The 23,153-nt window shown below is 39.4% G+C and overlaps 1 protein-coding gene and 1 long non-coding RNA gene across 38 annotated transcripts in view; one reads left to right on the top strand and one right to left on the bottom strand.

The window, feature by feature from the left end:
• The window catches only part of PMFBP1 (polyamine modulated factor 1 binding protein 1), a 76,399-nt gene extending 59,100 nt beyond the window's left edge, over nt 1-17,299 (bottom strand). For 14 of the 37 annotated variants that reach the window (XM_031950043.1, XM_031950040.1, XM_031950039.1 and 11 more), the window contains exons 1-18: nt 17,142-17,292; nt 16,370-16,501; nt 15,668-15,799; nt 12,693-12,752; nt 11,293-11,349; nt 10,467-10,604; nt 9,679-9,813; nt 8,927-9,052; nt 7,189-7,311; nt 6,427-6,549; nt 5,479-5,595; nt 4,731-4,853; nt 3,971-4,090; nt 3,205-3,321; nt 1,875-1,991; nt 1,310-1,429; nt 962-1,081; nt 209-328 (exon numbers count right to left, since the gene is read on the bottom strand). In XM_031950043.1, the coding sequence (XP_031805903.1) occupies nt 209-328; nt 962-1,081; nt 1,310-1,429; nt 1,875-1,991; nt 3,205-3,321; nt 3,971-4,090; nt 4,731-4,853; nt 5,479-5,595; nt 6,427-6,549; nt 7,189-7,311; nt 8,927-9,052; nt 9,679-9,813; nt 10,467-10,604; nt 11,293-11,349; nt 12,693-12,752; nt 15,668-15,799; nt 16,370-16,501; nt 17,142-17,222 (2,061 nt within the window). In that variant the 5' untranslated portion in view covers nt 17,223-17,292. Of the gene's footprint in view, nt 1-208; nt 329-961; nt 1,082-1,309; nt 1,430-1,874; nt 1,992-3,204; nt 3,322-3,970; nt 4,091-4,730; nt 4,854-5,478; nt 5,596-6,426; nt 6,550-7,188; nt 7,312-8,926; nt 9,053-9,678; nt 9,814-10,361; nt 10,605-11,292; nt 11,350-12,692; nt 12,753-15,667; nt 15,800-16,369; nt 16,502-17,141 lie in introns of those variants that run through there. The other 23 variants (XR_004231602.1, XM_031950057.1, XM_031950037.1 and 20 more) reach the window with 7 other exon arrangements.
• On the top strand, nt 3,320-5,539 carry LOC116421295. The gene is made up of 3 exons (XR_004231607.1): nt 3,320-3,692; nt 4,383-4,467; nt 5,491-5,539. It is a non-coding gene; the product is annotated as an uncharacterized LOC116421295 (long non-coding RNA).
• Nucleotides 17,300-23,153: the final 5,854 nt, after the last annotated feature.

The following is a 23,153-nucleotide window of genomic DNA, read 5'->3' on the forward strand; positions in this document are numbered from 1 at the left end:
GAAGGACACATGAAAGTGAAAACTTTCTAGGATAGATAGGTTTGCATGTTGATCTCTAAGCCTGATTGAACAGTCATGGTATTTAGGCATTAGTTACTTATGGGGGAATGATACCCATATTTGACAAAAGATAAATACCTAAATTAGAGAATGCCTGTTCACAGTTGTACCTCTTTCCCATCATTGTAGAGATATTAGCTGTGCTCACCTCTTCTGTTGGGAATTGGATCTTCTCAGGACTACTGCGCCTTCTTGAAGCTGAGTCCCATATTGATGGATGACGTTCTATTCTAGCCCGTGCTCTCTGCTTCTCCTCCTCTTCCTTCTCCTATGTCATTGAAGAACAAAGACCCAGTCATTAAGAATTAATTGACAGCTAAAATGCTCACACAGATAGCCCTGTGCCATATTCCTACACTTTACCTGTGATATCTTGACTTGCTCTCAAATCAATTTCTTTGACCATTTCTGGAAATTCTTGTCCAAATATTGGAATTTAACTCAGCAAAGTGACATTTTAAAATCTCTTTTTATCACTTAAAGTAATGTGTAGTAATGTGGAGAAATAGTCTCCTACCTTTAGCTCCTACCTATAATTTGTTTTTGAACTCTAAAACAACCAACTACACCACTTAGTGAACATAAAAAGACGGGGGGAAAAGATTGTGACAGATCCAGGCCATTTGGAGTTATTAAATTTTTAAAAATCCATCCCCTACTTAAGAGAAATAAATGACCTTTGCCTCAGTGATTATGACATGAAAGTGAAATCTCTCTTTGGTAGCAGAATAGGTAGGTTTGTATGTTGACCAGCAAGGCTAGGATTGAACAGTGATAGAATTTAGGCATTAGTTACTTATGGGGAATGATACCCATTTGACAAAAGATGTAAGCCTAAATTAGAGAATGTATATTCAGAATTGTATCCCTTCCCCACTATTGTGGAATTTGCTGGGGTCACCTTCGCTGGTTGGATTATCTCAACAGAACAGCATGGTACTGAAGTCGTGTCCCGTATTGAAGGATGACGTTCCACCCTATTCCGTGGTCTCTGCTTCTCATTGTCTTCGTCTTCCTCCTCCTATTTGTCATTGAAGAACAAAGACCCAGTCATTAAGGATTCCCTGCCAACTGAAATGCTCACAGAATTGCCCTGTGCCACAGTCCACTGTATTGAACAGTGATGAGATTTCAGCCTGAGTTTCTGATGAAGGAAAGATACCCATTTGACAGAGGATGTATTCCTCAATTAGAAAATGCCTGCCCAGAATTGTATCCCTTTCCCACCATCGTAGAAGTATTAGCTCACCTCTTCTGCTATGGGTTGGATCTTCACAACAGTACTGCGCCTTCTTGAAATAGAGTCCCGTATTGATGGGTGGCGGTCCATCTTATCCCGGAGTCTCTGTTTCTCTTCCTCATCCTCCTCCTGTTTGTCATTGAAGAACAAAGTCATCAAGAATTATTTGCCAATTCAAATAGTCACCCATATTGCCCTGTGCCTCATTCCTACTCCCTTGTGATATTTTGACTTTTTCTCATCAATCTCTTTGATTATTTCTTCAAATTCTTGTCAAATACCTAAACAAGTTTAGGTAGAAAAATGAGTTTCTATATTTTCTTTTTTTCTCATTTTCTCACTCACATCATGGGAAAGGGGAGGGGGTCTCCTGCCCTCTATTCCTATTTACACTTCCTTTGTTTTCCAGCTCTAAAACAACCAACCAAGCAAGCAGTTTGCCATTCTAGAAGAGGTGGTAGGAAACGGTGCTGGCAATGAGAACCCATTTGACAGAGGATGTATGCCTAAATTAGAGTGCCTGTCCACAATTGTGTATCTTTCCTGCCGTTGTAGATGTATTTGCTAGGCTCACTTCTAGGGGTCGAATCTTCTCAATAGTACTGCGCCTTCTTGAAATTGAGTCTCGTTTGGATGGATGACTTTCCATCGTATCCCGGCGTCTCTGCTTCTCCTCCTCTGACTCATCCTCCTATTATTTGTTAGTGAAGAACAAAAGCTTCAGTCATCAAGAATTACCTGGCAACTAAAATACTCATTCATGTTGTTCTTTGACACATTCCTGCACTTCACCTGTGATGTTTTGACTTATTCTCATCAGTCTCTTATCATTTTTGCAAATTTTTGTCAAATACTTGATTAAGTTTAATGAGAAAAGTAACCTCTTTTTCTTAACTTACTCACAAAGTAGGAATGAAGGGAAGTTGTCTCTTGCCTTCTACTACTTATACTTCCTTTGTTTTCCTGCATTTTCCTAAAATGCTAAATTTACTTTATTATTTTTTCTTTATTTTTTATTACACCTTTTTATTTTTAATACATCTGCATAGATAATTTTTCAACATTGATCCTTGCAAAACCTTTTGTTTCAAATTTTTCCCTCCCTTTTCCCCAACCCCTCCCTTAGATGGCATATAATCCAATATATATTAAACATGTTAAAAATAGTTAAATCCAATATATGTATACATATTTACACAATTATCATGCTGTGCAAGAAAAATCAGATCAAAAAGAGAAAAAATGAGAGAAAACAAAATTCAAGCAAACAACAAAAAGAGTGAAAATGCTATATTATGATTCACACTCAGTTCCCAGAGTCCTCTCTCTGGGTGCAGATGGCTCTCATCATTATAAGATCATTGGAAGTGGTCTCAATCACATCATATTGAAAAGAACCACACCCATCAGAATTGATCTTTGTATAATCTTGTTGCTGACTCATTTTAGTCTTACTTGCTCATTTACATTGTAAGAATGTGGAAATATAGTCTCCTGATGTCACTGCCCACTCTAGACTTCCTTTGTTTTCCAGCTGTAAAACAACCAACTAAGTAAGCAGCTTGCCGTCCTGGAAGAAAAGGTGGGAAATGGTGCTGCCCAGATTCAGGTCGTTTGGAGGTTATTATTAAATTTATGTTTTAAAACGCACTCCCTACACAGAGAAATAAATGATCTTTTCCCTCTGTGAGTATGGCATGAAAGTGAAACCTCTTTTTGATAGCAGGAAAGGTAGGTTTGCATGTTGACCAGCAAGCCTAGCATTGAACAATCATGGAATTTAGCCATTAGTTACTTATGGGGGAATGATACCCAATTAACAAAAAATGTATTCAAAAATTAGAGAATGTCTGTCCAGAATTGTGTCCCTTTCTCACCACTGTAGAGGTATTTTCTGTGCTCACCTCTTCTGCTGGGAGTTGGATCTTCTCAGGACTACTGCGCCTCCTTGAAGCTGAGTCCCGTGTTGATGGACGACGTTCCATCCTATCCTTTAGTCTCTGTTTCTCATCCTCTGACTCCTATTATTTGTCATTGAAGAACAAAGGCCCAGTCATCAAGAATTACCTGCCAATTCGAATGCTCACACATATTGTCTTGTGTCATAGTCCTACAGTTCACCTGTGATGTCGTAATTTATTCTCAGTGGTCTCTGACCATTTCTGCAAATTGTTTAAACACTGAAAAGTCATTCAGAAAGCTGAAAATTATAAACTCTCTTGATTCTTGTTTGCTCACCTTATAAGAATGTGTAAAAATAGTCCCCTGCTCTCACCTCCCATTTATATTTCCCCCTTTTTTTTCCAGCTCTAAAACAACCAACCAAGTTAGTAGCTTGCCATCCTTGAAGAGGAAGAGGGAAATGGTGCTGGCAATATATAGGTCGTTGGAGGTATCATTAAATCTATATTTTTAAATGCACTCCCTACTCATTTAGAGAATTAAATGAACTTTGCCTTTGAGTATGGCATGAAAATGAAACCTTTCTTTGGTAGCAAGATAGGTAAGTTTGAAGGTTGACCAGCAAGCCTAGGATTGAACAGTCATAGAATTAGATATGAGTTTTTTATGGGGGAATGATAGCAAGTTGTCAAGGGATTTATGCTTACATTAGAGAATTCCTGTCCAGAATTGTGTCCCTTTACCACCATTGTAGAGGTATTAGCTCACCTCTTTTGCTGGGAATTCAATCTTCACAATAGTACTGTGCCTTGATGAAGCAGAGTCCCGTTTTGATGGACGACGTTCCATCGTATCCCGGCGTCTCTCCATCTCCTCTGACTCACCCTCCTATTATTCATCATTGAAAAACAAAGACCCAGTCATCAAGAATTACCATCCAACTCAAATGCTCACATATGTTGCCCTGTGCCACAGCCCTGCACACCTGTGATGTCTTGACTTATTATTATCAGTCTTTTTGACCATTTCTGCAGATTCTTATCAAATACCTGAATGAGATCAGTTAGAAAACTGACCTTCTGGAGTCTTTTTTTTCCCTCACTTCCTCACTTACACGATGGGAAGGAGGGTAGATTGTCTCCTGCCCTCTACTCCTACTTATACTTCCTTTGTTTTCCAGCTGTAAAACAACCAACCAAGGAAAGTAGCTTGCCATTCTCAGAGGAAGCAGGAAAAGGTCTTGGTCAGATCCAGGTCATTTGGAGGTATTATTAAAACTATATTTTTAAAAGCACTCCCCTACATAGAGAAATAAATGTTGCTTCAGTTGAGTGTAACATGAAAGTGAAACCTCTCATTGGTAGGAGGATAGATAAGTTTGAAGGCTGACCAGCAAACCTAGGATTGAACAGTCACGAGATTAGGCATTAGATACTTATGGGGCATGATATCCATTTGACAAAGGATGCATGCAAAAATTAGAGAATGCCTGTCCAGAATTGTGTCCCTTTTCCACCACTGTGCTCACCTCTTCTGTTGGGAGTTGAATAATCTCGACAGTACTGCGTCTTGGTGAAATTGAGTCCCGTGTTGATGGACGATGTTCCATCGTATCCCGGCGTCTCTGCTTCTCATCTTTTGACTCATCCTCCTATTATTTGTCATTGAAGAATGAAGGCTCAGTCATTAATTAAAATGCTCACACATATAGCCCTGTGCTATTGTCCCATACATCACCTATAATATTTTGACTTATTCTCATTCAATTTTTTTTTTATCATTTATGGAAATTCTTGTCTAAACATTGTAATTTAACTCAGCAAAGTGACATTTTAGAATCTCTTTTTATTCTCACTTCCTCACATTGTAGTAATGTGGGGAAGTGATCTCCTGCCCTCAGTTCCCACTATAATTTGTTTTTGAACCCTAAAACAACCAACCATATAAGCAGCTAGCAAATATAAGACAGATGGTGGGAAGAAATTCTGGCAGATTCAGGTCATTTGGAGATATTAAATTTTCAAAAAGGCATTTCCTACATAGAGAAATAAATGATCTTTGCCTCAGTGATTATGACATGAAAAATGAAATCTCTCTGTGGTAGCAGCATAGGTAGGTTTGTATGTTGACCTAGGAAGGCTAGGATTGAACAGTGATAGGATTTAGGCATTTAGTTACTTATGGGGAATGATACCCATTTAACAAAGGATGTAAGCCGACATCAGAGAATGTATATCCAAAAATTGTGTCCCTTTCCCACCACTGACTCTGCTTACGTCTTCTGCTAGGGGTTTCTCAACAGTACTGCGCCTTGATGAAGTAGAGTCCCGTTTTGATGGATGGCGTTCCATCGTATCCCGGCGTCTCTGCTTCTCCTCCTCTGGCTCACCCTCCTATTATTCATCATTGAAGAACAAAGACCCAGTCATCAAGAATTACTTACCAACTCAAATGCTCACAACACATGTTGTCTTGCCCCATAGCCCTGCACTTTACCTGTGATATCTGACTTATTCTCATCAGTCTCTTTGAAATTTCCTCAAATTCTTGTCAAATATCAGAATGAGAGAAAACTGACAACCTAGATATACTTTCTTTTTTCTCATTTCCTCATTCACAAAGTAGAAATGAGGGGAAATTGTCTTCTGCCCTCTGATCCTATCTTTACTTCCTTTGTTTTCCAGCTCTAAAACATCCAACCAAGCAAGCAGCTTGCCATTCTAGAAGAAAACATGGGAAACTGTGCTGGCCAGATCCAGGTCTTTTGGAGGTATTATTAAATCTGTAGTATTATTATTATTTTTTTTTTTTTTGCTGAGACAATTGGGGTTAAGTGACTTGTCCAGGATCACACAGCTAGGAAGTATTAAATGTCTGAGGCCGGATTTGAACTCAGGTTCCTCCTGACTTCAGGGCTGGTGCTTTATTCACTGTGCCATCTAGATGCTCCCTAAATCTTTATTTATTTTTAAAACATTCCCTAAATAGACAAACTTTTTCTAAGGGTGTGACATGAAAATGAATTCTCTCTTTGGTAGTTGGATAGGTAGGGTTGGTTTGTATTGTTAACCAGCAAGCTTTGGACTTTTGGACTGTCATGAGATTAGACATTAGTTACTTATGGGGGAATGATATCCAATTGACAAAGGATGCATGCAAAAATTAGAGAATATTTGCCCAGAATTGTGTCCCATTTCCCACCATGAGATATTTGCTGAGCTCACCTCTTCTGCTGGGGGTTGAATGTTCCCGGCAGTACTGCGCTTTGTTGAAACTGAGACTTGTATTGATGGATGACGTTCCATCCTAGCCCGTTGTAACTGCTTCTCCTCCTCTAACTTAGCCACCTATTATGTTATTGAAGAACAAAAGGCCCAGTCATCAAGAACTACCTGCCAATTCAACTATTCACCCATATTGCCCTGTGCCCCATTCCTACAATTCACCTGTGATTTCTGGACTTATTCTCATCAGTCTTTTTGACCATTTCTGCAAATTCTTGTCAATTACACGAATGAGTATAGTTTAAAAAGTAATCCTCTGAATTCTCTTTTTCTCACTCCCAAAGTAGGAATGCGGAGAGATTGTCCCCTGCCTTTTACTCCTACCTTTATTTTCTTTGTTTTCCAGTTCTAAAAAACCAACCAAGCAAGCAGCTTGTCATTCTAGAAGAGAAGGTGGGAAAAGGTACTGCCCAGATCCAGGTCATTTATAGGTGTTATTAAATCTTTATTTTTGATTTGCTCCCTACATAAGAGCAATATACTTTTCCTCAATGAGTGTGACATAAAAATGAAATGTCTCTTGGGTAGCAAGTTAAGTCAGTTTGCATGTTCATCAGCAAGCCTCGGACTGACCTGTCATGAGATTTACTTTTGAGGGAATGATAACCCATTTGACAAAGATGTAAGCCTAAATAAATAAGACAATGTCTGTCCAGAATTATGTCTCTTTCCCACCATTGTGGAGGTTATGGCTGTGCTCACCTCCTCTGGTAGGAATTGCATGTCTTCAATACAGCACCTTCTTACATTCGTATCTTGTGCTGATGGAGGACGCTCCATCTTATCCTGTTGTTTCTGCTTCTCCTCTTCTGGCTTAATGTCCTTCTGTTTATTATTAAAGAACAAAGGCTCTGTCATGAAGAATTACCTGCCAACTAAAATGCTCATATTGCCCCATACCACAGTCCTACAGTTCACCTGTGATATCATCACTTATTCTTATCCTTCACTTTAACCATTTCTGCAAATTCTTGTCAAATACCTGAATGAGTTTAATTAGAAAACTGACCACCTGGATTTTCTTTTTTCTTCCTTCCCCACTCACAACGTAGGAATGGGGGGGATTGTCTCTTGCCCTCTATTCCTACCTCTACTCTGTTTTCCACCTCTAAAACAACCAACCAAGCACTCTGCTTGCCATTCTAAAAGTGAAGTTGGGAAATGGTACTAGCCAGATATAGGTTATTTGGAGGTATAATTAAATCTATATTTTTATTTATTTTTATTTTTTAATAGATTTTTATTTACAAATATATGCATAGGTAATTTTTCAACATTGACAGTTGCAATTCCTTTTGTTTCAATTTTTTTTCCTCCTTCCCCCCACCCCTTCCCCCAGATGGTAGGTTGGCCAATACATCTTAAATATGTTAAAGTATAAGTTAAATACAATATAAGTATACATGTCCAAACAGTTAATTTGCTGTATAAAAAGAGTCGGATTCTGAAATAGTGTACAATTAGCCTGCGAAGGAAATAAAAAATGCAGGCAGACAAAAAATAGAGGGAGTGGGAATTCTATGTAGTGGTTCATAGTCTCCCAGAGTTCTTTCCCTGGGAGGTCAGTCCGAGGCTTGCTGATGAACATGCAAACCGACTTAACTTGCTACCCAAGCTGGTTCAGTTCATTACTGCTCTATTGGAACCGATTTGGTTCATTTCATTGCTGAAGATGGCCACATCCATCAGAATTTATCATCATATAGTATTGTTGTTGAAGTGTATAATGACCTCCTGGTCCTGCTCATTTCACTGAGCATCAGTTCATGTAAGTCTCTCTGGGCCTTTCTGAAATCCTCCTTTGGTCATTTCTTACCTAACAATAATATTCCATAATATTCATGTACCACAATTTATTCAGCCATTCTCCCACTGATGGGCATTCACTCAGTTTCCAGTTTCTGACCGCTACAGAGACCTGCCGCAAACATTCTTGCACATACAGGTCCTTTTCCCTTCTTTAAGATCTTTTTGGGGTATAAGCCCAGTAGAAACACTGCTGGGTCAAAGGATAAGCACAGTTTGATAACTTTTTGAGCATAGTTCCAAATTGCTCTCCAGAATTGGATCCGTTCACAGTTCCACCAACAATGTATCAGTGTCCCAGTTTTCCCGCATCCCCTCCAACATTCTACATTATCTTTCCCTGTCATTCTAGCCAATCTGAAAGGCATGTAGTGGTATCTCAAGAGTTGTCTTAATTTGCATTTCTCTGTAAATCTATATTTTTAAAAGCACTCCCTATGTAAATAAATGATCATGAAAATGAAACCTCTTGATACCAAGGTATGTTTGCATGTTGACCACAAGCCTAGGACTGACCTATCATGGGATTTAGGCATTAATTATTTACCCATCTGGCAAAGGATGCATGCCTAAATTAGAGAATGCCTGTCCCCAGGTGTGCCCTTTTCCCACCATCTTGGTGTTACTGGCTCACCTCTTCTGCTAGGGGTTGGGTCTTCTCAACAGTACTGCGTCTTGTTGAAGTTGAGTCCCGTGTTGATGGATGAGGTTGCATCTCATCCTGGTGTTTCTGATATTCACTCTCTGATTCATCCTCTTCCTATCCATTATTGAAGAATAAAGGCCCCGTCACCCAGAATTATCTGCCAACTCAAACGCCACAGTCCTACACTTTATCTGTGATGTCTTGGCCTTTTCTCACCAGTTTTTTTGGCCATTTCTGCAAATTCTTTTTAAAACTTTGGAACTAGTTTTGTAATAAACGTGACTTTCTGGACTCTCTTTTTTCTCACTTTCCCACTTATATTGGAGAATGAGAGGTAATTTCTCGCCCTCAATTCCCACTTATAATTCCTTTGTTTTCCAGTTACAAATCATCCAACAAACCAACCTGTTATCCAGCTTCAAAGTGGAAGTGGGAACAGGTGCTGCAAAATTATAGGTGGTTTCTCTATCTTATGAATTAATATTTTTAAAAAATTCTTTAATTGGAGAGAAAGATGACCTTGGTCTCAGTGCAATAAGAATGTAAAATCTTGATATAGTGCAAGGAAATATGAGTTAGGTTGTTGGCCATCAGTTCTAGCAATGACTAAGGCCATTGAATTTTAGATTTTAATTATACCGGGTAGTGATACATCTGTGATAAAGGAGGGGTGGCCTTCATTACAGAATGTCAGTTCAGAAAAGTTCCCCTTCTCCACCACTTTGGTGCTTTTGATTCACCTTTTCCCCCACCTGTTTCATCTTCTTCTCTCTAGCACTCAGCTTTCTGGCAGGTGAGTCCCATTGTGATGTATTATATCGCATCCTATCCTGACTTCGCTGTTGCTCATCTTCTGGCTCATGCAATCTACCCTCCTATTCATTATTGAAAAAGAAAGCACCAAATGTTAGGAATTACCTGTCACCAAAAATGCTCACAGCTATCACCCTGAGTAATAGTCCTACATTTCATCCTGTTATATCTTGGCCTGAACTCAATTTTTTTGATCTCTCTTACTGACTCTTCCAAAGAACATTAAAGTCAGTTTGGTTGGAAATCTGATTTTCTGGACTTTCTTTTTTCTCAATTCCATACTCACATAGTAGGTAGCTTCTTGCCCTTCACTCCCACTCATTTTTCCTTCTCTTTCCAGTCCTAACACATCCAACCAACCAAGCAGTTAGCTATCCTCAAAGAGGAAATCCAAACAGATGTTACCAAGAGCCAGGTTTTTTTGGGTCCTGTTTAAATCATTTAAAATATTTTTAAAAAGCATTCTCAACATGGAGAAAGAAGTGATCTGTGTTTTGGTAAGTCTGACATGGAAGTGAAACCTGGCTTTGTAAGGAAAGGGGGAGGAATGGTTGGATGTTGATTAAGAAGCCTAAGATGTGTCATGGGATTATAACCATTCATTACTTACTGATTAGGTATATCTGTGTGACAGAAGATGGGTGGCTAGATTAGAGAATGACTGTACAGAGCTGTTCCCCTTCCCCACCACTGTGGTGCTCTTGTCTCTGCTCACCTTTTCTCCCCCCTGTTGAATCTTATTCTGTCCAGCACTGGGCTTTCTGGTGGCTGAGTCCCATTGTGACAGAGGATGTTGCATCTCATCCTGGTGTCTCTGGTGCTGATCCTTTGGCTCATACAATCTGTCTTCCCACTCATCATTGAAAAACAAAGCCCCAGACATCAGGAATTATCTGCCACCTAAAATGCTCATCCCAACTGTCCTCAGCCCTAGTCCCACACTTCATCCTGTAGTGTCTTGGCCCCTTCTTGTTACTTTCTTATAAAGAAGACTGCCATGTGTTTGGTTCTCAAACTGCCTTTACTTTCCCCCCATTTATGAAGCAGGAATGTTGGTAAATAATATCTTACTTTCCACTAATACCCATTTTTCTTGTTTTTTCACATAAAAGGCTTCCAATCAACTAACCAGTAAGCCAATCTCAAAGAGGAGGTAGGAAAAAGGTGCTACTAAGATTGAGGTTTTTGGGGTGTTATATGAAATCCATTATTTTAGAAAGTGTTTTCTAAAATATATAAATATATAATACATAAATAAATAATATAAAATATAGAAATATAAATAAAAATATTTAAAAAGTATTCCTTACATGGAATTTTTTCCTGTGAGTTGGACAGAAAGTGAAATCAGATTTGGGTACTAGGAGATGTATATTAGCTTGCTAACCCGCAATCCTAGGATTGACCTTAATTATTGGATTTTACATGTTACTTACAGGGTAGTGATACATCTATGACAATGGATGTGTGTTCTTTACTACAGAATGACTTTTTAGAGCTGTTCCTATCCCCAGCACTCTGGTGCGCTTGTCTCTGCTCACCTTTTCTCCTGGCTGTTGGATCTTCTGACCATCACTGAGCTTTCTGGTATCAAAGTCCTGTTGTGATAGATAATATTGCATCTTATCCTGGTGTCTTTGGTGTTCATCCTCTTATTTATACAGTTTGTCTTTCTATTCATCATTGGAAAAACAAACCCACAAACATCAGAAATTACCTTCCCTCCTAAAATCCTTATACCTGTTGCCCTGAGTTATAGTCCCACGCTTCATCCTTGGTTATCTTGATGTGTTCTCATTAATCTCTTTACATTCTTCTATAAACTCTTGTAAAGAGCATGAGTGAGTTTACTCATGGACCTTCATTCTAATAGTAGTAGTGGATAAGTAGTCTCCTACTCTCCACTTCCATTCTTTTCTCCATTATTTTTCAGGTTTAAATCAATCAACTAAACTATTAGCTAATCTCATAAAGGATGTGGGCAAAGGTATTGCTAAGGTTCGAGTTCTTTGGATGTCCTGTGAAATTCATATTTTTGAAAGCATTCACTACATTAGAAAGAAGTGAAGTTTGTCTCAGTGAGTGTGGTTTGACAACCTAGGGTTGACACTGGTCCTTGTATTTTAGATGTTAAGTTACTTAATGGGTAGTGATAGATCAGAAAGGATGTGTGGCTAATTAAAGGATGACTGTCCTGAGCTGTCTCCCTTTTCCACCATTGTGTTGTTCTTGGTTCTTCCTGCCTTTTGTCCCTACTGTTCAGCATCGAGTTTCCTTGTAGGTGAGTGCTGTTGTGATAGATAATATTGCATCTTATCCTGGAACCTCTGTTTTTCATTCTCTTGTTCATTCAATCTGTTCTGTTCAACACATTACTGAAGAACAAAACCCCAGATTTCAGGAAGTACTTGCCCCTTAAAGTGCTCGCATGTCTTGTTTTGAGCCGGAGTCCCACACATCATTCTGTGACCTCTTTTTCAAACCCTTTTAAAGCTCATTGGAGTGACTTTCATTTTAAAAACTGACTTCTGGACTTAAAAAAAAATCTCTATCATTCTCATAGTAGAAATGTGGATGGGTGATCTCCCGCTCTCCACCTCCACTCCTTTGTCCATTCCCGAGTTTAAATCATCCAACTAACCAATTAGTTAGCCAATTTCAAAGAGGTGAGAAAGGTGCTCCTAACATGTTATTTTTTAAGGTATTCCCTATATGGAGAGAGAAGTGACCTTTGTTTCTGTGATTTCAAAATCAAAGTAAAATCTGGATTTCATAGGAGGAAAAGTTGCTGACGAGGATTGAACTTGTGCATCAGATATTAGTATTAATTATTTAATGGCTAGTGATACATCGGTGACAAAGAATGGATGGTTAGATTAGACTATGATTGCCCAAAGCTATCCCCCTTTCCCACCCTTGTAGTACTCTTCACTCTGCTCACCTTTTCTCCCAGTTGGTGCATCACCTTCTGAGCAGCACCGAGCTTTCTTAGACATGAGATCTGTTGGAAAGGATAACATTGCTTTTAATTCTGGAGTCTCTGGTTCTTATCTTTAGGATCAGTCGATCTGTCTTCCTACTTGTCATTGAAGAAAGCCTCAGACATCAGGAATACCTATGGCCTAAAGTTCATATACCCTGAGTCACAGTCCCACACTTCAAAGAGTGACATCTTGGCCTTTTCTCATCAATCTCTTTGAGCTCTTCTACAAACTCTTGCAAAGAACAAACAATGCAGTGAGTTTGGTCGAAAAACTGACTGGACTTGCTTTTTCTCACTGGTTCACTAGTTTGTTAGAAATAAGGGTATGTAGTCTTTCTTTCACATCCCTTTTCTTTTGTTTTTACAGATTGAAAATATCCAAACAAATCACCAGTTAGCTAACCTCAAAGACAATGTAGGAATAGGTAATTCCAAAGTCCAAGTAGTTTTTGTGTACTGTGAAATCTATATTTTTATGCATTCCCTACATGGAGAAAGAATAACCTTTGCTCAAGTGAGTTTGACATGAAAGTGAAACCTTGCTTTCTAGTAAGATAGGAGAGGTTGCATATTGGCCTAGAAGCCTAACATTGAGCTTTGTCATAGTATTTAAGCAATATTTCTTACTAGGGAGTGAAACCTGTGTGAAAAAGGATATTTGACTAGATTAGGGAATGTGTATGCAGAGTGGTCCATCTTTCTCACCATTATAGTGCTGTTGGCTCTACTCCCCTGTTTTGCCTACTCTTGGATGATGTTCTCAGCATCCCTGAGCTTTCTTATGAATTCTATTGCAATAGACAATATTGTACCTTATCTTGGAAACTGGTTATTATCCTTGGACTCATTCAAACTGTCCTCCTAATTATTACATAAGAATAAAACCCCAGCTATCAGGAATTATTTGCTACGTAAGATGTTCATACTTATTGGCCTGAGACACAATTTTACAGTTCATCCTATAATGTCTTTACCTGTTCTCATCAATCTCTTCACGTTATTTTTATTTTTTTAAATTTTAAAAAAGTTTAAATACTTAAACAATATTATGTTTGATTCAATGGGAAAATTATCTAAATCAATTTCTTTATAGTAACTTAGAGAGAGAGAGAGAAGAAAGGAAGTTAGAAGGGAAAGAGGAAGGGAGGGAGATTGCCTTTACCATATCAGCTACATGCAAAAAGTTATAGACTCATTCTTCATTTTACAATGATAAAACAAAGACATTGAAATTATCGAATAAACGGTTATTTTTGCATGTGTTTTTTATTAAACAATGAGAACAAAATAACTTATTATAACATAAGGAAAAAAGTTGAATGAACATGCCACTAAAGGAGAAAAGGGTTATTTTCACTGAATCAGTTTGTTTTTCCCCCCTCCACATCTCTATTTGATATTGACCAAAACATACATTGGCTATTTAGTTAAAAAATATACATTATGCCTGTGCACATGGACCAGCTACTGTATGCACAATAAAGGAATGGGGAAAGGGAATCAAAGAGAGAAAACTATACTTCCATAGTCAGGATATTTATAAATAAAATCTTTGTTTTCTAATAGTGAATGAATTGCTTTCTTTAGGAGCACAGTTCTGGATTTGCAGGTTCTCTTTTTTTTTAGCAAATGACTCCTGGAATACATCAATCTTCATTCTACATTTACAACTGTGCAAGTATGTCTATTTTACTGATTGGTTGCCCATCAAATCAGGATCTGACCAGAAACCCTGTCCTTCACAAAAGGCTTTCATTAGTTTATTAAGGGGTGTGGGCATATTAAATTTTAAATCGCAACACCGATTCACTTTTAAATTAATGTGGTTATTGTTGTCAGTGTTGACTCTTTCCTTTGGCTTTTTGTGGGTCTCCTCAGCTACTGCTTCACAAAAGAGGCACCAGAATGGTTCACTCGAAGGGAATGGGGATGTTTGGTTTGAAAAATGACTGCCTTAATTTTCCTTTTCTTTACTTTTTCACTCACATAATAGGAATCTGGGTACACAGCCTTCTCTCATTCTTTGTTTAGGGTCTTGCTCTGAACTAACCAACCAACGTACCAGTTAGCCAAACTCAATAAGAGCTGGATAAAAGTGGTACAAAGTCCAGGCAGTTTGGGCCTCCATTCAAATCAATACTTTAAAAAGAGCTCCTTATGTGAAGAAATAAGTGACCATTGCTTCAGTGAGTATGACATAAAGGTGAAATATGGTATTGGAAGATGGACATGGAAGGTTGGATGTTGACCTGAAAGCTAGGATTTAACTTTGTCAGGGGATTTTAGGCATCATTTACTTACTGGATAGTGATACATCTGTGACAAAGGATGGGTTATGGGCTAGAACTCTGTACTTGAAACAAGGATCCTTACAAAGTGTTAAGTCAGTGGAATTGATAAGACAATGGTTATCTAGTTTAGCATGGTGATTAATAGTTCTCTAGTTCAGTATGATTGATTTAATCTTACAACAAATAATGGTTCCCTAGTGATATAATGATTAGTTTATACTCAGTATGCTATAAGTGATCTAATTATAATAGAGCATATAAACTGGGACAAACTCAGCCAGGGTCAGACTCGGAGAAGACAGAGGACTGGAGGTGGGAGCTTAAGCTCTTGAAGCCAAGGAGAGACACATTCACTCCATCTCACACCACTGTGGTGGCTGGCCTCCTGCTTCCCCCACTGAGACCAAGGCTGGTCTGAAGGGCCTCCAGAAAGCTAGTCAAGTCCCAGATAAGGAGACAGTAAAGAATCTGGACTTTAACACCTGGCTATTCTTGTGGTGATTATTCAACTGAAAAGAAGGCTGGTCCAAAGACCTCCAGAAAACCATCCAGAACACTACAAGGATGGATGTTCTTTATTGCAGAATGATCTTTCAGAGCTGTCCCCTTCCCCACCGATGTGGTTCTCTTGTCCCTGCTCACCTTTTCTTCCTGCTGTAGGATCTTCTCATCAGCACTAAGCTTTCTGGTAAAAGAGTCTCGTTGCGATAGACGATATTGCATGTAATCTGAGCATGGATCGTGCTTAACCCCCGCCTCATCCAGTCCGTCATCCTACTCATCATTGAAGAACAAAGCCTCAATCATCAGGAACTTCCTGTAACCTAAAATGCTTATATTATCATCAGCCACAGTCTTGTCCTATTTTACAAACTTTGGCAAAAAACATTGGCGCGAGTTTGGTGGGAAAACTATTCTGAGTGGCTTTTCTTCCTCACTTGCATAGTACTAAGTGTATAGGTATTCCCCTGCCCTCCTTTCCCTTTTTTCTTTTGTTTCTGGTTTGAAAACATCCAACCAATGAACCAATTGGTCAGTCTCAAAGGGGATGTGGGAAAAATTGACTTTAAATCCATATTTTTAAAGGGCTCTCTACATAAAGAAAGAAGTGACCTTTGTCTCAGTGACTGTGACATAAAGGTGAAATGTAGCTTTGGTAGGTGGACATGGAAGGTTGGACATTGACCTGAAAGCTAGGATTTAACTTTTGTCAGAAGATTTTAGGCATTATTTACTTACTGGGTAGCAATACCTCTGTGACAAAGGATGGTAGTTCTTTATTGCAGAATGACCTTTCAGAGCTGTTCCCTTCCCCACCAAAGTGGTTCTCTTGTCCCTGCTCACCTTTTCTCCCAGCTGTCGGATCTTCTCATCAGCACTAAGCTTTCTGGTAAAAGAGTCCCGTTGTGATGGACGATATTGCATGTAATCTGAGCATGGATCGTGCTTAATCCCCGCCTCATCCAGTTCGTCATCCTACTCATCATTGAAGAACAAAGCCTCAATCATCAGGAACTTCCAGTAACCTAAAATGCTCCTACTATCCTCAGCCACAGTCCCACACTCATCTCATGATACCTTGGCCCATTCTCATCAATTTTGTTGCCCTCTTCTACAAACTTTGGCAAAAAACACTGGCGTGAGTTTGGTGGGAAAACTATTCAGAGTGTCTTTTCTTCCTCACTTGCATAATACTAAGTGTGTAAGTATTCCCCTGCCCTCTATTCCCTTTTTCCTTTTGTTTCTGGTTGGAAAACATCCAATCAATGAATCAATTGGTCAGTCTCAAAGGGGATGTGGGAAAAAGTCATTTCAAGCTCTGGATGGGTAAATATTGACTTTAAATCCATATTTTTAAAGGGCTCTCTACATGAAGAAAGAAGTGACCTTTGCCTCAGTGACTGTTACATAGAGGTAAAATGTAGCTTTGGTAGATGGACATGGAAGGTTGGACGTTGACCTGAAAGCTAGGATTTAACTTTGTCAGAAGATTTTAGGCATTATTTATTTACTGGGTGGTGATACCTCTGTGACAAAGGATGCATGTTCTTTATTGCGGAATGACTTTTCAGAGCTGTCCCCTTCCCCCCAAAGTGGTTCTCTTGTCTCTGCTCACCTTTTCTTCCGGCTGTCGGATCTTCTCATCAGCACTAGGCTTTTTGGTAAAAGAGTCCCGTTGTGATGGACGATATTGCATGTAATCTGAGCATGGATCGTGCTTAACTCCCGCCTCATCCAGTTGGTCATCCTACTCATCATTGAAAAACAAAGCCTCAGTCATTATCAGGAACTTCCTGTAACCTAAAATGCTCCTCCTGTCCTCAGCCGCAGTCTCACACTCATCCAATGATATCTTGGCCCATTCTCATCAATTTTGTTGCCTCCTTCTACAAATTTTGGCAAAAAACACGGATGTGAGTTTGGTGGGAAAACTATCCTGAGTATCTTTTCTTACTTCCTTATTCACATAGTACTAAGTATGTAGGTATTCCCCTGCCCTCCATTCCATTTTTTCATTTGTTTCCAGTTGGAAAACATCCAATCAATGAATCAATTGGACAGCCTGAAAGGGGATGTGGGAAATACTCATTTCAAGCTCCAGATTGGTAAATATTGACTTTAAATCAATATTTTTAAAGGGCTCTCTCCATGAAGAAAGAAGTGACCATCAGTGAGTGTGACATAAAGGTGAAATGAAGTTTTGGTAGATGGACATGGAAGGTTGGATATTGACGTGAAAGCTAGGATTTAACTTTGTCAGAAGATTTTAGGCATTATTTACTTACTGGGTAGCGATACCTCTGTGACAAAGGATGCATGTTCTTTATTGTGGAATGACTTTTCAGAGTTGTCCCTTTTCCCCCAAAGTGGTTCTCTTGTCCCTGCTCACCTTTTCTCCCGGCTGTCGGATCTTCTCATCAGCACTAAGCTTTTTGGTAAACGAGTCCCATTGTGATGGACGATATTGCATGTAACCTGTGCATGGCTTGTGCTTATCCCTTGTCTCATACAGTCCATCATCCTACTCATCATTGAAGAACAAAGCCTCAATCATTATCAGGAACTTCCAGTAACCTAAAATGCTGCTACTATCCTCAGCCACAGTCTCACACTCATCCCATGATATTTTGGCCCATTCTCATCAATTGTGTTGCCCTCTTCTACAAACTTTGGCAAAAAACACTGGTGTGAGTTGGTGGGAAAACTATCCTGAGTGTATTTTCTTACTTTCTCACTCACATAGTACCAAGTGTGAAGGTATTCCCCTGCCCTCCATTCCCTTTTTTCTTTTATTTCCAGCTGGAAAACATCTAACCAACGAATCAATCATCCAGTCTGAAAGGGGATGTGGGAAAAACTCATTTTAAGCTCTAGATGGATAAATATTGAATTAAATCAATATTTTTAAAAAAACTTTCAATATGGAGAAAGAAATGACACATGTCTCAGTAAGTGTGACATGAAAGCGAAACCTGGCTTTGATAGGACAGGGATGGTTGGATGTTCACCTGAAAGCTCATTGGATTTTAGGCCTTATTGCTCACTGAGGAGTGTTTGACCAAGGATAGGTGGCTAACTTAGAGAATCTGTTGCCCTTTACCACTGTGATGATCTTGCTTCTGCCCACGTTTTATGGCTGCTTTGGATCTTTTCCTTTGGTGAGTCCCAACTCAATAGATAAATGTCCATTGTATCCTGGAGACTCAGTTTCTCAATCTCAGGCTCATTTAATCTCTCCTCTTACTATTGAAGGACAAAGTCCCACACATCAGGAATTGCCTGCCACCTAAAATACTCACCTTGAGCCACAGATCCATACTTTATCTATGATATTTTGGCCTATTATCATCAGTTTCTTTGACCTCTTCTACTGAATATCTGAGTGAATTTGCTTGGAACACTGTCTGGATTTTATTTAATTTTTTTCCACTGGCTCATATAGTACAAATGAAGGTAGGGAGCCTCCAATCCTACCCAATTTTTCTCTGGGGTTCCATTTCAGTCAATCAACCAACCAACTCACCAATTAGCCAGTCTCAAAGATATGGTGAGGATGATGACCCCAGTGACAGTGACATGAAAGTGAAACTTAGTTTTGATCCAAGGATGGAGAGGGTTTGAAGTTTATCAGCAAGTCTTGGAGTGAGCTATATTCTAGTACTTTCAGCATTAATTATTTGCTTGGGAGTTAGAGCTCCATGGGAGATCAGAGAATAATTATCTAGAGCTGTCCCCTTTCCCCACTATTGTGATGCCTTTGTGTCTTTTTACCTTATCTTGTTGGAACTTCTCAGGAGAACTCATTTTTTTTGTAAGTGAGTACTGTGGCAATGGGTAATGTTGCCTCTTATATTGGACAACCTGATCCTCGTCCATTGGTTCCTTCCGTCTGTCCCCCTATGAGTCATTGAAAGACAAAGTTTCAAACATCAGGAATTGACTGCCACCTAAAAATCTCACCCCTCCCCAAAGCCAGGAGCCACGGTCCCACACTTTATCCTGTTATGCTTTGGCCTGTTTTCACAAATATCTTTGACCTTTTCTACAAACTCTTAAAAGGAAACTTGGAGGGATTTGGATTGTAAACATGACTATCGGGATTTTTAAATTGTCTTTGGTTCACTCATGTAAGAACAAGGGAAGATACCCTTCTGTCCTCTGATTTCATCAGTTTTTAATTTGTTTCATGTCTAAAACATCCAATTAACAAACCAGTTGGGCAAGCTCAAATAGAAGGTAGGAGAATGGGGTTTGGGATCCCATTAAATCTCTATTTTTAAAAAGCACTCTCTACATGAAGAAAGAAGCAACTTTCCCCTCAATGAATGTGACATGGAGTGAAACTTGGCCTTTGTAGGAGATTGGGCAGGGTTCCATGCTGACCAGGAATCCTAGGTGTCAGTTGGATCACAGGAATTTTAGGTATTAGTTGTCTTTTGGATAGTGATGCCTCTGTGACAGTGGATGGGTGCAAGGGTCACCAAACGACCATTCAAAGCTATCCCCTTTTCCCACCATTCTACTGCTCTTGGGTCTGCTTACCTCCCCTGGATGGATCTTCTCAGCAACGCTGAGCTTTTTTGGAGGTGACTCCATTTGTAAAAGATAGTATTGGGATTTTATCCTGGAACTATCATCCTCTTCCCAAGACGCTTTCCATTTTTCGTCATACTAGTCATTAAAAAACAAAACCCCAAGTATCAGGAATTACCTGCCACCTAAGATGGTCACCCCTATCACCCTGAGCCACAGTTCTACATATCATCCTGTGACTGCTTGCTCTGTTCTCATGTATTTCTTTGATTGCTTCTACAAAAGCTTGCAAAGAACATTGGAGTGAGTTTGGAAAACCATCTTGATTTTATTTTTTCTTACTTCCTTCCTCAAATAATAGAATGAAAGTAGTTCGTTTCCTATCCTCCACCTCCACACATTTTTCCTTTGGTTTCCATCTCTAAAACATCCAACCAACCAATCAGTTGGACAAGATTGGAAAGAAGCAACATAGGAAGTAGGAGAATATGCTGCCACAGGTCAGCTGGCTTGGGGCTCTTATTAAATCTATATATTTAAAGGAGAAAGAAGCAACTTTTCCCTCAATGAATGTGACATGGAACAGAAACCTGCCCTTTGTAAGAGATTGGGCAGGGTTTCATGATGACCAGGAATCCTAGGTTTCAGTTGGATCACAGGACTTTTAGGCATCAGTTGTCTACTGGGTAGTGATGCCTCTGTGACAATGGATGGGTGGATGGATCACCAAATGACCATTCAAAGCTATTCCTCTTTCCACCATTCTACTGCTCTCAGGTCTGCTTACCTCTTCTGCATACATCTTCTCAGCAACACTGAACTTTCTTGGAGGTGACTCCATTTGTACAGGATGGTATTGGGATTTTCTCCTGTAACTGTCGTCCTCTTCGCAAGGCTCTTTCCATTTTTCATCATACTAGTCATTAAAAAACAAAACCCAGGTATCAGGAATTACCTGCCACCTAAGTTACTCACCCCTATCACCCTGACCCGCAGTTCTACACATTATCCTGTGACTCCTTGGTCTGGTCTCGTGCATTTCTTCGACTGCTTCTACAAAAGCTTGCAAAGAACATTGGAGTGAGTTTGGAAAACCATCTTGATTTTTTAAAAAATTACTTCTTCCCTCTAATAATAGAATGAAAGTAAGTCATTTCCTGTGCTCCACTTCCACCCATTTTTCCTTTGGTTTCCATCTCTAAAATATCCAACGAACCAACCAGTTGGACAAGCTCAAATAGGAAGTAGGAGAATATGCTGCCACAATTCAACTAGCTTGGGGCTCTTATTAAATCTATATATTTAAAGGAGAAAGAAGCAACTTTTTCCTCAATGAATGTGACATAGAAGTGAAACCTGCCCTTTGTAGGAGATTGGGCAGCGTTTCTTGCTGACCAGGAATCCTAGGTTTCACTTGGATCACAGGAATTTTAGGCATCATTTTTCTACTGGGTAGTGATGCCTCTGTGACAATGGATGGGTGGATGGGTCACCAAGTGACCGTGCAAAGCTATTCTCCTTTCCCATCATTCTGCTGCTCTCAGGTCTGCTTACCTCCCCTGGACAGATCTTCTCAGCAACACTGAGCTTTCTGGGAGGTGACTCCATTTGTACAGGATGGTATTGGGATTTGCTCCTGGAACTATCGTCCTCTTCCCAAGGCTCTTTCCATTTTTCATCACACTAGTCATTAAAAAAAAAAAACCCCAGGTATCAGGAATTACTTGCTTTCTAAGGTCCTCACCCTTATCACCCTGAGCCACAGTTCTACATATCATCCTGTGCCTGCTTGTTATCTTCTCATGTATTTCTCTGACTGCTTTTACAAAAGCTTGCAATGAACATTGGAGTGATTTTGAAAAACCATCTTGATTTTATTTTTTTCTTACTTCCTCCCTCAAATAATAGAATGAAAGTAGGTTATTTCCTGTCCTACATTTCTGCCCATTTTTACTTTGGTTTCCATCTCTAAAACAATGAATCAATCAACCAACTAGTTGGACAAGCTCAAATAAGAAGTAGGAGAATATGCTGCCAAACTTCAGCTGGGTTGGGGCTCTTTTTAAATCTATATTTTTAAAAGAGAAAGAAGGTACTTTTTCCTCATTGAATGTGACATGGAAGTGAAACCTGGCCTTTGTAGGAGATTGGGCAGGGTTTCATGCTGACCAGGAATCCTAGGTTTCAGTTAGGTCACAGGAATTTTAGGCATCAGTTGTCTACTGGGTAGTGATGCCTCTGTGACAGTGGATGGGTGAATGGGTCAACAAATGACCATTCAAAACTATTCCCCTTTCCACCATTCTACTGCTCTCAGGTCTGCTTTACCTCTTCTGGATACATCTTCTCAGCAACACTGAGCTTTCTTGGAGGTGACTCCCTTTGTAAAGGTTGGTATTGGGATTTTTTTCTGGAACTGTCCTCCTCTTCCCAAGGCTCTTTCCATCTTTCATCACACTAGTCATGCAAAAACAAAACCCCAGATATCAGGAATTACCTGCCACCTAATATCCTCATCCCTATTACCTTTAGCCACAGTTCTGTATATTATGCTGTGATTGCTCAATGAGTTTTCATGTATTTCTTTGACTGCTTCTGCAAAACCTTGCAATGAACATTGGAGTGAGTTTGAAAAACCATCTTGATGTTTTAAAAATTACTTCTTCCCTCTAATAATAGAATGAAAGTAGATAATTTTCTGTCCTCCACTTCCACCCATTTTTCCTTTGGTTTCCGTCTCTAAAACATCCAACCAACCAACCAGTTGGACAAGCTCAAATAGGAAGTAGGAGAATATGCTGCCAAACTTCAGCTGGCTTAGGGCTCATTTTAAATCTATATTTTTAAAAGAGAAAGAAGCTACTTTTCCCTCAATGAATGTGACATGGAAGTGAAACCTGGCCTTTGTAGGAAATTGGGCAGGCTTTCATGCTGAATAGGAATCCTAGGTTGCAGTTGGATCACAGGAATTTTAGGCATTAGTTGTCTACTGGGTAGTGATGCCTCTGTGACAATGGATGGGTGGATGGGTCACCAAATGATCATTCAAAGCTATTCTCCTTTCCCATCATTCTGCTGCTCTCAGGTCTTCTTA

This window comes from Sarcophilus harrisii, chromosome 2 (assembly GCF_902635505.1).
Source record: "Sarcophilus harrisii chromosome 2, mSarHar1.11, whole genome shotgun sequence".
Taxonomy (NCBI): domain Eukaryota; kingdom Metazoa; phylum Chordata; class Mammalia; order Dasyuromorphia; family Dasyuridae; genus Sarcophilus; species Sarcophilus harrisii.